At 41.0% G+C, this 14,949-nt stretch overlaps 1 protein-coding gene across 3 annotated transcripts in view; it reads right to left on the bottom strand.

The window, feature by feature from the left end:
- The window catches only part of SLC22A16 (solute carrier family 22 member 16), a 64,617-nt gene that overhangs the window by 33,452 nt on the left and 16,216 nt on the right, over positions 1 to 14,949 (bottom strand). For 2 of the 3 annotated variants that reach the window (XM_079149125.1, XM_079149127.1), the window contains exons 1-2: positions 11,007 to 11,228; positions 2,588 to 3,067 (exon numbers count right to left, since the gene is read on the bottom strand). In XM_079149125.1, coding sequence (XP_079005251.1) covers positions 2,588 to 3,067; positions 11,007 to 11,119 — 593 coding nt within the window. In that variant the 5' untranslated portion in view covers positions 11,120 to 11,228. Of the gene's footprint in view, positions 1 to 2,587; positions 3,068 to 11,006; positions 11,229 to 14,949 lie in introns of those variants that run through there. The other variant, XM_079149126.1, reaches the window with a different exon arrangement.

The raw sequence follows: 14,949 nt of genomic DNA, 5'->3' as shown, positions 1-14,949 counted from the left end.
CAGAATCTCTATCTCTTTGTTGAAAGATCTTTTGCTTCCTGCAGTTGCTTTTTCAACTGTTTATTGGAGTGATCATTCATTGCCTGCATTTGCTCTCTTATCTCATTCTTTGCTTCACAAATCATTTTAATTAAGTATATTCTGAACTCATTTTCTGACATTTCTTCTACTATGCTGTCATTCATTCCTAGTTTTTTGAGAAATCTCCACACTGCTTTCCAGAGTTGTACTAATTTGCAGTCCTACCAACAACGTATCAGTGTACCTTTTTCTCCACATCCTCTTCAGAATTTATTATTATTTGTGTTCTTGATAATTGCCAATCTGATTGAAGTGAGACAAAATATCAGTGTACTTTTGATTTGCGTTTCCCTGATTGTTAAAGATGCTGAGTATTTTTTCATGTATTTGTTAGCCATTTGTGTTCCTTCTGAGAAATTTCTGTTTGGTTATTTCACCCATTTATTGACCGGGTTATTTGGTTTTTTGGTATTGAGTTTTTTGAGTTCTTTACATATTCTGGATATTAATCCCCTGACAGAGGAGTAGCTGGCAAAGATTTTTTTTTTTCCCATTCTGAAGGCTCTCTTCATGTTCTTAATTGTTTCCTTTGATAAGCAGAAGCTTTTAATTTCATGGCACGCCACTTATTTTTTATTTTATCCCTTGAGCTTTAGGGGTCTTGTTGGGGAAGTTGGTGCCTGCACCTGCATGCTGGAGTATTGAGCCTATATTTTCTTCTAGCAGTTGCAAGCTTTCTGGTCTAATTCCTAAGTCTTCAATTCATTTTGATTTGACTTCTGTGCAGGATCTAATTTCATTCTTATTACAAATCATATGGATATCCAGTTTTCTCAGCACCATTTGTTAAAAAGGCTGTCTCTTCTCCAACATGTATTTTTGTCACTTTCATCAAGTATCAGATGGCTCTAAGTGTGTGGGTTTGTCTCTGTGTTTTCTGTTCCATTGGTCTTCATGGCTATTTTGATGTCAATACCATGCTGTTTTTGCTACTACAATAGCTCTGTGGTAGACATTCAGATCAGATATTGTGAAGCCTCCAAAAATCACTCTTTTTGTTCAGAATTGCTTTAGTTATTCTGGGTCTCTTATTCTTTCAAATGAATTTAAGGACTATAAATCCCACTTTTGTCATACAGTAAATGTACATTTATTTAGTACACTTAATTATGTGTATGAAATATTTTTGGTTTCAAGTGTTAAGCACTGAATATATTTCAACAGAAAAAGCCCAAGTAATTATTTGTGTGGTAACCTACGAAATGAAAACAGTGGACTGGGGATATAGCTCAGTTTGTAGAAGGCTTGCCTCACATTCACAGGGCCCTGGGTTCAATCCCCACCCAGAAAAAAAAAAAAAAAGAAGAAGAAGAAAATGAAAACAGTAATGCATAGCACCTATGAGCATTCTATGAAAAGCGTGGCCCTGATCACAATGAAGCCTATAACTTTTCCTCTGGACATGATTATGAGACTGGTATACCCCAAAGGTAAGAATTTCTAACCTAAGTTATTGTCTTTCAGTCCCCAGTGCCTAGCACCTATCTGTAAAATTCACAACTGTAGAGACCAAATAGATTAATCTCAGTGCTTTAGGTATTCAAAGTGTGGTCCATGTGTATACAGAGATGAACTTTGCTTTAAGAGTTATATATTTATTTTAATGTGACTGTTTTAAAAATATGGTCATATGGTTTGCCCAATGGTATTCCCTCCAAAATTCATGTTGAATCTTAATCCTCAATGCAACAGTATTAAGAGGTATGACCTTTGGGAAGTGAATAAATCATGAGGGAATCTCTTCTCATTGATGGAATTAGCATCCTTTTTAAAGGGCTCAAGATTGAATGGAGCTCACTCTTGCCCTTTTATCTTTTCTGCCATATGAGGACACTGCATTTGTTTCCTCTGGAAAGCACAGCAACAAGACACCATCTTGGAAGCAGAGATCAGTCCTCACCAGACACCACTCTTCCTGATACCCTGATCTTGGACTTTCTAGCATTCAGAACTGTGAGAAATAAATTTCTATTTTTTATAAATTACCTGGTCTGTAATATTTTGTTATAGCAGCATGAAAAGACTAAGATAAGCTAGTATATCATATCTTCAGATTTGAAGATATTATTTGGACCAGGCTACCCTTCTTTAAAAACAAGTCTGTATAAAGAAAATGAATTCAAAATAACAACCAGTATCTATTAAGTAGTTGTATGTTCCAGGATACCTTCTTCTATATTAATTTTGCAATAATCCTTTAAGGTGAGTGATTTTCTTTTCATCACAAGCTTATACACTAAAATTCTGAAACACAGATGATTAAGGCAATTTTCCCAGGGCCACAGTTAATAAGCAGTAGAACCAGGATATGTTCTTCAGAACTCTATGCTATTCTGTAAATACATATTCCCTAAATACATAATAATCAGCAAATAATGGATCAGTAAATTATTTAGACAGAAAGTATGAAAATGACTTAAGTTTTGGACATAATTCCCTGTCCCTAAGAAAACCATAGAAAAATAAACCCCACACTGATGCAACCATCCTAAGTATTTCCATTTACCTGTCAGAAAGGTAGGCAAAAATTATTGCTCCCAGCAGGACTCCAAACATAATGAAGGGCTGGATCACATCTGCATACCATTTTCGGTCACAGACTAGATCCCACCTGGTCACCACAGAGTTTTCCCACTTGCTCTGGTCATAAACGTAGCCATCAGAGCAAGGAATGTTATGCTTATAGCCACTGTATTCGTAGTCTAAATGCGACATGTTCTCCCTCCAGATCCTGCTACATCTTGAGAGCTCCCAGATCTCACCATCCTGCAGCTCCACTGCAATGTGATCTTTCTGGCCTGGGGACAACAGGGTCAAGATTTCTTCCAACCTCCAACTAGAGACATTCTGGAATACAGCACGTTTCACTTCTCCTGGCGGCTTGCAGGTATACACAGGGGTGATCAACATGAATATAGTAGACACGTAGTGGATACCACAGGAGACATTCTGGTAGGCACATATGAAATACAGGAGTATCTGTAATCTGTAAAGGGAAGAAAAGCTAGTTATTCTGTCTGGCCTAAGAGCTGAAAAAGAATACAAGTAAATATGAAGGATCTCCGGCAGGTTGATCTTATTACATATAGAAGGGCACATATAGAAATAATTGTAGGTACGTTTATATCTATGGGTCAATAAATGTATTTCCTAGATCTGTCTACAGAGAAAGCAGAGAAGCAATGACAAGCCAATAGAGACACACACAACCACTGCCCAGCTCTTGTTTCTAAATATCATTCTTTAATGAAAGGAGCCCGAAACAAAAATGGATGATTCTAAGACCAAGACAGGGAGACAAGCCTAGAGTATCTTACGGGATAAGAAAATAAGGAAGCACTCAGAAAACAAAAGGATGAGGACATGTGGAAAAGACAAAGGAAGAAACCTGAAGAAAGTGCTCAATGGCCAAGGCTGAAACAATCTGAGCAAACAAACAAACAGGGTAGTATATACCAAAGTATGCAATAAGTATGTATGAATCCATATTGTGATGGTTAATTTTATTCATCATCTCAACTAGGTTAAGGGAAGCCCAGATGGCTCTGTAAAACATTATTGATGGATGTGTCTCTAAGGGTGTTTCCAGAAGAGATTAGTATTTCAGTCAGTAGAGTGACAACAGGTGGGCATCATCCCATGCCTTGAGGACCTGAATAGATCAAACAGGCAAGACAAAGAAAGGGCAAATTCACTCTCCCTCCCTATGCTGGGACATTCATTTTCTCCTGCCCTGAGATAGCAGCACTCCTAGTTCTTGGACTAGGAGCGACCCTGACCCAGATTTATAACATCAGCCCACCAATTTTCAGGTCTTTGATCTGGAATTGATTTACACAATGGTTTTCCAGTTCTCCAGCTTGCCCACAGCATAGGAATTTTGGCCTCCATAACCATGTGAACAAATGTCTATAACAAATCCCACAGATAGTTACATAGATAGGAAGGCAGGTAGGCAGGTAGGCAGGTAGGTAGGTAGGTAGGTAGGTAGGTAGGTAGGTAGATAGACAGGTAGGCAAGCCAGCAGGCCAACAGGCAGACAGGCAGATAGATGGATAGATAGATGATAGATGAATAGATAGATAGATAGATAGATAGATAGATAGATAGATAGATAGATAGATAATAGATAGATATCTCCATATCCATAGGTTCTACCCATAAATCCAACCAACTATGGGTTGATAATACTCATGGAGAAAAAAACCTGTATCTGTACTGAACATATACTTTTTTTTCATTATTCCTAAACAACGCAGAATAACAACTATATGCATAGTATTAAGTATAATAAGTACAGATGATTTAAAGTGTACAGGAGGCTATACATAGATTATAAGCAAATTCTACACTATTTTATTTCAGGGACTTGAGTATCCACAGATTGTGTATCTTCAGGGGTTCCTGGAACCAACCCCCATGAATACTGAGAAACAATAGATACACACAGAGATATCTATCTATATCTTTATCTATATCTAGATATTATATATATATCCATCCCATTGGTTCTGTTTCTCTGGATAACCCTGATGAACACACCTTGCTGGTATAAATAAATGATTAAAAAGATAAATAAAATGGGAGAAAAGACCAATCTTTCTTACAGTAGAATTCCAATTTCTATCTGTAGATATTCCCCCTCTCCAGGAAGTAGAGCTTAATTCCCACAATGTACTCCTTGAGGGTGTGCTGGACATAGTGATTCATTTCCAAAGAATAGAGTAAAAAAGGGAAGGAAACAGTGACTTTACAGTGAGAAAACCTGGAATACACGACCTTCATCAAGTGATGATAGTTAACATCCCAGTGACATAAGGTGGATGTAATGGTCCCTGGCTCCCAAAGACTTCATGAGAAGGGCATTTCGCCTCTGTGCTTTTCTTTCCAAAAACCATAACCCTAGTTTAATATGAGAAAACCACCCCATATTGAAGGCCATTCTACAGATTCCCTGGCCAATATGCCTAAAGACTGTCAAGGTAAGAAAAAAAACAAAAGTCCAAGAATCTTTCCAAGACCCAAGGAGATGAGGATAAAATGAAAACTAAATACAACATACATGCAGTGGTACTCTGGACTGGATTCTGGAATAGGAAGAGGACATTCGTGGAAAAACTTGTGAAATTCAAATAAAATTTGTATTTCATTAATAGTAAACTGTTAAATACATTTGACAAATTGCCAAGTATGTCAAGACGCTAACAGTTGGAGAAACTTGGTGAGGGGCACACAGGAACCCTCCATACTATCTCTGCAGCATTTTTGTCTAAAATTATCCTAAAATAAATGTTTTTTTTTTTTTTTAAATCAACGTAAAGTTTCCAGATTTACAGATTCCAACCAATACTGACACATTTTCTGAAATAAAGATTATCTCACAAGAACAACTGTGACCACAGGACAGAAAGGTAGAATATATAAACTAGAAACTGTCCCAAAACATTCAAATCGCTGGAATTGAGCCAGACAAGCCCTTAAAGCAGGCAACTGAGTTATTAGATTGAAAACAGCTAAGTGGTAAACAGCTTGCTTAGCATGCACAAGGCCTTGGGTTCATTTCCTAGCACCCCCCAAAAAGACAACAGAACCAGTTCAGACAATGATTGATACTACCACAAAACAGGAAGCAGAAAATACTTCCTGTCAGATCAAACTGAAGCAAAATTGCACAGTTCACACATGTGGTCTGTATCACCCTTCCTACATGCTCCCTCTCAATGGAAGGTTCTTCTGAGCATCCTTCAGCCCAGCTGCTGTCAACTTATTTATTTATTTTTTATTTTTTGTCTAAGGAAGCTTTATATTTTTAGAAATTGTTTTTACACAGGTCATATCTACCAATATTTATGCATTAGAGGGCTGGGGATGTGGCTCAGTGGTACAGCACTTGCAGAGGCCCTAGGTTTGATTTCCAGCACCACAAAAATACGTGTGTATTAGAAATCAAAACAGAGAAATTCTAAAATATTTATTAAACCATTTAAATGTAACAATAATAAACTCATCACGTGTAACAGTAACATATAGTTGTCAAAACAAAACAAAACTCCCAGGATTAAAATAGAAGACATCTGGTTTCTCTATCTGCATCTGCATTCAATATGATGTGTTACTGACTGTCATCTGGCCTGTGGAAAATTGCACTGTACTTTCACAGAAGGAGAACAAAGAAGGGAGCTCATGTCTTGGTATTTGGGAAGAGAGCTTGGGCCTTGCAGACCCCAGAGCCCTGCCAGAGTTCTGCAGATCATGTCCAGAGACTTGCTGATCTAGTCTGTTCTTTCTGTCCTCTCCCTCCACTACTTTTTCCCCTTCACACTCATCACCTACTTTCAGCACCTCTTTATCTTTCACCGCCTGCTTCTTCTCTCAGTCCTACCTTTTCTATATGCTCCCCTCTTTTTCTTTCTCACTGACTCATTTCCTCTCTGTGTTTCCTTCTCTTCTAGTACCACAATATGTAACTACAGGTGACTTTTTTAAAGAACATCATATGAATGCTTTCTATTTCTCTACCAAACCAAAAAGAAAAAAAGCCCCATAAAAGGTTGACTCGAAATGCCATCAGGGTAGAAACTGCGGTTCTGTCGCTTTAGTATTTATTGTAGCTCCCAGCATGATGCACAGGCAGAGGCTGGAGTGTCAGAGAATACACCCTCAGGCTGAGGATGAGTAGCACTGAAGTTGATGCCTGCTCAGTTCCTCTGGTAAGGATAGATATTCAATACGCCATTGTATCCAAAACACTTTGACTGAGTTCTCCACCAGACAAATAAATATGTTGTGCATGCACCCACATGCGCAGACAGCAAATGAGCATTGAGATACACACACATTCATATCACTTTAAATTAACATATTATGTACATTGAAATATACATATACATCAATATACTGCTATACATGCATTCAAATGTAAGATGTGCATGTGTGTTTTTTGGCACTCCCATGGATCATCTTTGCGCACCGAAGGGGTGAACATAACCTACTGAGGAGACTTGCAAGAGACAATGCTAGGCAAGATCACAGAAATGGTGCTGGGAAGCTAGGAGCCTCACAACCTCCCCAAGCCCTCACGGACAGCTCCCCGGTGGGTCTGGCCTCCATTCCTCATTTCTCATAGAACCGCACGGAGGGAAATAATAGGTAAAGCGGAATCAGTTTAAAGTGTGGTGGCTATTGCCATAGTTTTAAAGTTGAACTCTGTATCTGGCAGAAGCCCTGGGGGCTAGTTCAGAGAAGACAGACAAAAGCAGGGAGGACACACCAAATACTGCTCCCAGGGTCTCTTTGGGATAAGTGGACGAGGGAAAAGCTTCAGCCTTGATGCTTGATTTCTCAGGACTAATGGGAGCTGGCTGTTTGTCCAGCAAAGGGGCTTCAGTCTGAAGAAAAATGGTCAGAAATCATACCATACAGGGGACTGGGCAGGGACAATAGACTGAGAAGACAGGTGTGAGTCACTGCGGTTCAAAACACACAGGGCTAAGATCCTGGCCTGAGAACATAGCAAGCCCTCACCACCCTGCTGAGAACACCAGGCGAATGCTTTCTCTTTCTCTTCCAAACCAAAAAGAAAGAGTCCCATATAAGGCTGACTTGAAATGCCATCAGGTAGAAACTGTGGTTCTGTCACAGAGCTTCATCCACACAGCTCTGCTTCCACCAGGCAGATTCTAGATGGGCCTCATCATCTCCCACTCCTCCCTCGGTTTACATGTCCCTGTGAGGTGGGTAACCCCTTGTGCAGCATTGGCCGGGTCCCAGGAGATTATAACACTTTAATTTAAGCTCTAAGGTTTAAGCACTTTCACAGTCGTTATCTCACTTAATCATCACAACATACTTTAATGTCTGTAGGCGAGCCAAAGAGTACTCACCAATCTTTGCTTTAATCAGTAATGTAAGTAAAACGGAAAGCTAATCTAACTTAACAAAACGGTTCATATTTTCTAATTTTTTGTAAATAGAGCGTCAGAATGTCTCTACTTTGCGACAAGATGTAAGACCAATGGGTTTACCAACTGTCCTGGAAGGTAGTAAAACTTGAATTTCCTAAAAGTAACCAGTAATCGACATCAATGTTCCAAATTTTATCTGTAGGTTAATTTTTAGTGCTTTATAACTGAAAACCATTGGGAACTTAAATGCCCATCAGCAGGAAACTGGTTAAAGAAATTGTGGGAAAAGCATGCATACTGCCTGGGAGATGCTAGAGAGAAGGGTGGCATGGAGTTTTCATTGCTAGGGTCTAAAACATATTGAGAGCCCTGATCCCGATCATCACGGAAGGTGGTAGACCAGCATCTAACTGCTAGACATCGCGGCAAGAAAGGCCTCTGGCCGTAGACCCACTTTAAAACCAAATCCCGTTCAGAACTAAGAGACATTCTGTAACCTATCTCACATGGATATACCTGAAACTGCAGGACAAATCATGTATGATGCCCATAATTATAATTTATAATTATAATTTATAATTTAACTCCCCCTCTCCAAATTTCAATTCAGCAAATAATGTACAACACAGCCCCTGCAAACTGCAGGCATGTATTGCTCGTCTGAAGTTTGCCTGAAGCATTTGGCTTTGTACCTAACTAGTAGCTCCATGCTGAGAAGTTTACTTTCTGCTTTCCTCTCCTAAAGGGGATTAAGACAGTGCCTCCTTCCCCCAGAAACACCTGCTGAGACATGAGAGGCAAGTAGTAGGGCTCTCCATTTAGCATTTTCACTAGGTTTCTCTAGGAGAAGACTAAATGCTCACACATGATAACCTCCCTGCTTATAAACAACAAAGACACAGTACTCCACAAATACATACAATGTTTTTATGCATTTATGTATCAGTTAAAATAAGCTTAATTTAAATTAAAAATAATAAAACAACCAATTAGAGCAAACAGAAATTGCATACCATGTTACACTCACTGATTTCACAGTCTGCTGTAAGCATTGGCTTGGTATCCTTTTCCCTCTTATAAGCCACTTTTCCCAGGTCAACTCTGCCCAACATTATGGGGACACAGGGAATAATAACAGACATGACCTATGAGAACAAACTGAATGATAAGACTTTTCCACACATTATTGCAGCCAGCTAAGACCTGTCTCCCCAAATTCATTTTACCCCTTCTTCCATCACATTGAGCCATGACTAACTTTGTGGGTGAGGACAATGGGAGCACTGTCCACAGAGGGAGCCCCAAGCTGTGGACAGCAGAGATGCCCCCTGCATGAATCCCTGAGTGACTCAGTGGAACAGATCCTGTCCTGGACAGTAACTGGAAGGGGACAAACTTGAGGATCTTTGATATAGCAACCTTAACCAAACACAAACTAATTTGATACCTTAGTAAATCCCTGGAATTCATGGGGAAAGGTATTATTAGTGCCACCTACCTCACAGAGTTACCATGAGAATGACAGACAGCATGTGGAATCCTCACAATAAACATTTCTACTATTATTTGGAATTATTTGAGGTACTATCATTATCCCCATTTTATAGATGAGGAGGTGGTCAATAAAATGCTCAAGACCATATAGTTAATATATGGTAGAGCCAGGATAGGAACGCAGATATTCAACCCCAGAATTGATCTCTTCATCTCCGTACTATTCTCAGGATAGCATCATGGTTGAAACTGTGGGCTATGAAAGACAATGCACTAGCCTCCAGCTCTGCTCTGCAATGATTGGATTAGTGACTAAGGCACAAGCCCTCGTTTTCTCATCTCTGGAGTGAGCGTGTACCAAACTCATAGGGCTGTGGTAAAGATTAAAAACCTTCAATAAGGTAACTATCAGGAGAGAGCAGGGAAGAAATGGGGCCTCCTCCTCTGCCCCCATGCTTCCTTTGTGCAGATACTGGGAACATAACCAACTCTAGGCAATCTTCTACCCTGAAGAACAGCCCACACATCTTTTCACAAAGCCTGGGAGGGAAGGAAAGCAGGTATTAGATGACTCCAGCTTTACAGACAGGAAACGGAGAAACAAAGTATTCCCAAAATCACATTTGAAGTAAACGGCAGGCCAGGTTTTAGAGTCAAACCCAAACCTTTAGCCATCAAATTGTGGGGCCCTTCACTAGCTGCCTCTCCTCTCAAAATATTCTGGGTCAGAGAGGAGCATTTTCGTCTAAAATTAATGAATGCATACACATACATACATACATACAGATATTTAATTTTTAAAAATCAACTTTAACAAATGAAAGAGAACAGATGAGGGTTAAACTGAGGTTTCACCACACGGTAGCTGCAGGTCCTTGATCCCCACCAGCCTGTTTCACAGTCAGTAAAATAAGGATTCCAACATTTCTTTTGCAGGGTTCCTATGGGACATCAAATAAGGAACTACCTGTAAGTATCCTGCACAGCGTACCTGGCACAGGTTAGGTTTCTATAAATGGCAACAATTAACCCTAGTTGCTGGGAAATACCTGCCTGCCAAGCACAGAGGGGACCCAAATCTACCAGGTAGGAAGGGGACAGCAGTCCTCTGTGAAGCGGAGGAGGAAACCGTTGCGCTGATTAGAAAGATGTGCAGCAGGAGCAAGCACTACTTCTGTGACCCGACCCCTCCTGCTGGGACTTCTGACTCCCCCACGAGGGAGCGACTCGAGGCCCACCTGCCCCGCTGCAGGCCAGCAAGCGCTCTGGCGGGCCCCTCACCCACCCCGCCCCAGGGGAGCCCAGCGCTTCTTTGTTCTCTATGGGAAGGTAAGGCCGCCAGGGAGCCAGCGGACAAGCCCTGCTCCGGGCAAGGCTTCTGGTCACCAGTCTTCCGACTTCCGGGCGGGAAAAGCGGGTGGAGAAGTTTCAGGTTTCGAGCGAGGAACGCAGCTGCAACGGAAAGAAACAGACCCCACCGGCGCCTCCACCCACGTGGCTCCCGCTCCCCCGCCCCCACATCCCTACCTGCCGAAGTGCCCCATGTGGTCAAAAATCAGCTCCAAGTTGAGGAACCTCATGTTGCAACCTTTCCCGGACACGCGTGGGGCCAGACTCTGGTCCTCACTGCGTGGCTCCATGGCCAGGTCCCTCCGAGCACCTCGGGCTTCTCCCCTCCGCCCCCGCCGCGCCTCCCGCGCAGCGCTCTGTGCTCCACCGCGCCTGTGGCCACACGCGTGCCCTTGCCGCAGTTCCGCGGCTTCCCGCGCCCTCCCCGCGCCGCGTGCCACTTGACACTCAGTGTCCACGTGGTCTCTATGCTGCAGGGAAGCTTGGTAGCCTAGCGAAAGGTTGTCATCCGACCTGTAGACCTGTGGTCCGGGGTGGGAACGCAGAGACCATGCGTGGATCGTGGGACTGCAAGAACGGACCCTTTCAGCAGGACACGCCTTACAACCTTGGCTCTCAAACCTTCGTGCTCAACCCAGTGAATCCAAAGTTTTCAATTCTGCGAGTTTTTCAACGAAATTGACACAGGTGCATTAAAGTAGGTTGGAAGTAATAATCTAGAATTTATTATATTAATTATATGATTTATGATCCTTGATATTAATTTTATAAATATTGTTATCACCATTCACCTATAACTTTTATCAAAAGAATAAAACTCTAAAAATATGAATATTTGTTTCAAAGTTACTACAAGTGGTGTATTTGCTGCTTAATTTAAATTGTCTAAGTGTCCCATAAATGAAATGATGGACATAATGGGTTAAAAATTTACCGCAGAACTTGATTTTAAATGCACATTTATTTCTAGGCTTCATTCCTGATGATTCAGGCTGCCTGAAATAGGGTCCAGAAATCTGATATTTTGATAAGCAGACACCTTGAAGTAGACTAAGGTTTGGCACACATCCAACCCAGTCAAAGGGGTAACATTCTGACTGGACGGAGTGTCAGGGGAATGAACTCTTGTGAAGAAATGTCCAATGGCTGGTCCACCAAACCAAAACAGAAAGTCCTGCCTCTAGCTCTGTCCACAGGGAGAGTGCCCTGGCAGTCACTGGCCTCCCTGTCAGGTGTCACTTTGCTTTATGTGACCACTAGACCATGAGCTCCTAGAGAACAGGGCTGCGTTCTCTTTGTCACTTTTATAGCTCAGCCCAATGACAGACGCTCTTGCCTCTGCACTTCTCTACCTCATCTTTAAAATCTGAGCACAAAACCATTTTCTCAGAGGTCCAACAGTTTGAGAGCCAGGATCCACCGCAGCAGAGCATATAGTGGATTCTGATGACGCTCAGAAGTGGCAGGATCCTGTAAGACTGTATCAAACATTTTACTTTTTTTTTTTTTTTTTTTTGGTTAATTCTTTTAGTTACATAATTGTAATTATACAACTTCCACAGTTCACTATTTTGTATAAAATCAGTTTCAATACACATCTACTGTGCATTTTACTATTAATAAGAGGATAAATTTAGGGAGCCCTCAGATAGGGTGACAAAGACATACTTGTACCTGAATAGGATTTGAAAAAGAGAGAAAAGCCTAGTTCCCTCACCTTTTTGTCAGAGTCTGAAAAAACACTATTAAAAATTTACTGAAACAAAAAAAAGATTTACTGGAAGGATGAATCCATTAAGTAATTAACAACTCTGAAGTCAGAACTGCACTTACCATGGGGTGCGTGATCCTTTGCAAGCCATTTAACTCTCCAAGCTTTCTCTTGAAGGTAATGATAGTGCCTCCCTGATGTGAGTATTGAAGGAGACCACGACTCCCAAGCTTCATCATCCAGCCATTAGTGACCACTTTTATGATAATTATCATATCTCTGTATGTTATGGTTTAGATAAGAGGTGTCCCTCCAAATTCTTGTGTTAATGCAGAAATAGACGTGAAATGTTTAGATTATGAGATCTATAACTTAATTGGTCCATCCTAGTTTGAATGGAATAACCAGGTGGTAACTGCAGGCAGGTGGAGCATGGCCGAAGGAGGTGCCCTGGGCATGTGCCTTCCCTGCTGCCCTTTCGGCCTTCTGGCTCTGCTTCTTGGCCTCCATGAGATGAGTAGTGCTTCTCCAGCACACCCTTTCACCATGATGTTCTTCTGTCTCACCTGAACCCAGAACAATAGAATCAGCCAACCAAGGACCAAACCTCTGAAACCATGAACCCCACATAAGCTTTTCCTCCTCAAAGTTGTTCTTGTCTTTTGGTCACAGCAACAAAAAGCTGACTAACATAGACATCTACCTTATAATTTTCTGAATATATTTTTGATGAAACAAATTGACTCCCATGATAAAACCAATTTTAATATTCTCATTTTGTGTATACTTTATGTGTTAGAGCTAAACACTGGAAATGGAAGCCTTTCTAGGTATTTCAAGCAGAAAGGGATATAAGAAAGGGAATTATTCATTTTCAATATTGTTGGAAGATCTAGAGGAAAAAATTGGGGGCCATACCCTGAGTAGGTCAGACCACCATAGTTTCAACCCAGAGGCCAGGAAGCTGCAGGACAGTGCTGTTGCCAGCCCTGTCACTTATAGGAGGAGCACTGGATGGGGAATGCTGTACAAGTTCAAAGGGAACAACAGCCTACACCATCAACTATCTCAGCTAGTGTACACCAAAAGAAATGGAGTGAAGGACAAGTGTGGGTCATATGAGGGGCAAAGCTAGTCCTGGGTTTTGTCTTCTCCAAATGAAATCACTGCTTTTGTGATAACCTCTCTTTAAAAAAGGGCTTTAAGGCTGGAGTTCTGGTTCAGAGGTAGAGCACTTGCCTAGCATGAGTGATGCACTGGGTTCGATTCCCAGCACCACATATAAATAAATAAAATAAAGTCCATTGACAACTAAAAAAAATTTTTTTAATAAATAAATAAACAAAATTGTGCAGAGGTCCAGGAACATTAATTGACAAGAATAAAAATAAAATCAAAATCAAAAAGGGCTTTATTTCCTGACCCTATCTTCCCCTAACCTGCCTTCCACCCTGCAGCTTCCAATTCTCTGGAGCTCCCTCAGGTAACTGCAATTGGTCACTTGCTATAGAAGCCTAGGAAGTTTCAGGAAGTGGATTTTTGTAATATTTGGTCCTTCATTTAATAAATATGTAAGTTGTTTGTGTCTACTCTGTGTGTAGAGGAAAAGAGTTAAGATATCATTCCTTACATATATCTACATCTGTATTTATCTATGCACGTGTGTGTGTGTGTGTGTGTGTGTGTGTGTGTGTGTGTGTGTGGAGAGAGAGAGAGAAAACCTGAGAGAGAGAGGGAGAGAGAGAGAGCACAACTTCACCAAGCCCTTAAATTCGTTACCTCATTTACTTCTCACGACTAAAATCAATACTGCACTCATCCTTATATCCAGATAAGAAAAATGAGTCTCAGAGAAAATGAGTAATCTATTTCAGGTTGTCCAACATTGAAAGTTGTAGAGCCAGGTTAAAACTTAGTCCTGTCCTACCCTAAATCCATAAATAATAACCATGATGTTGAAACTACTTATATAAAAAGTGTGATGTTTTACAGAGGTACCTTTGAAATGACTGCAACCTAAATCTGATGACTTTAAACCATCAGTTTCCCAACTTCCCTAAAAACGCCTACAAGTTCCAGAGCCATAAACTCTCAAAGATGACTACCTGGTCCAGTGTTCAAATCCTTAAAACTCAAAAGGAGGAAGTAACTGCTTGTGGTATGGTGTTGAGGTTTCTAGAAGGCTTTGATATTTGACTGAATATTTGAAAAGTAAATAAGTAAGGTCAGGCAGAGGCAGGGCAGAGAGCATGTTCTAGGTAAAGATCCAGATGCAGGGATATGAAGGACACTTTAGGGAGCAATAGCAGATGAAGTGAGGGCCAGTGTGTGGTATGCTCAGCCTGATGCCTGGCACACCAAAAATATGGACACTTTTCCTGGAGGGCCTTGGAACCCATTAAGAGCATA

Source organism: Sciurus vulgaris (genome assembly GCF_902686455.1).
Source record: "Sciurus vulgaris genome assembly, chromosome: 7".
NCBI lineage: Eukaryota > Metazoa > Chordata > Mammalia > Rodentia > Sciuridae > Sciurus > Sciurus vulgaris.
The sequence above is the reverse complement of the archived record's forward strand: the minus strand, read 5'-3'. Positions and strand labels throughout refer to the sequence as shown.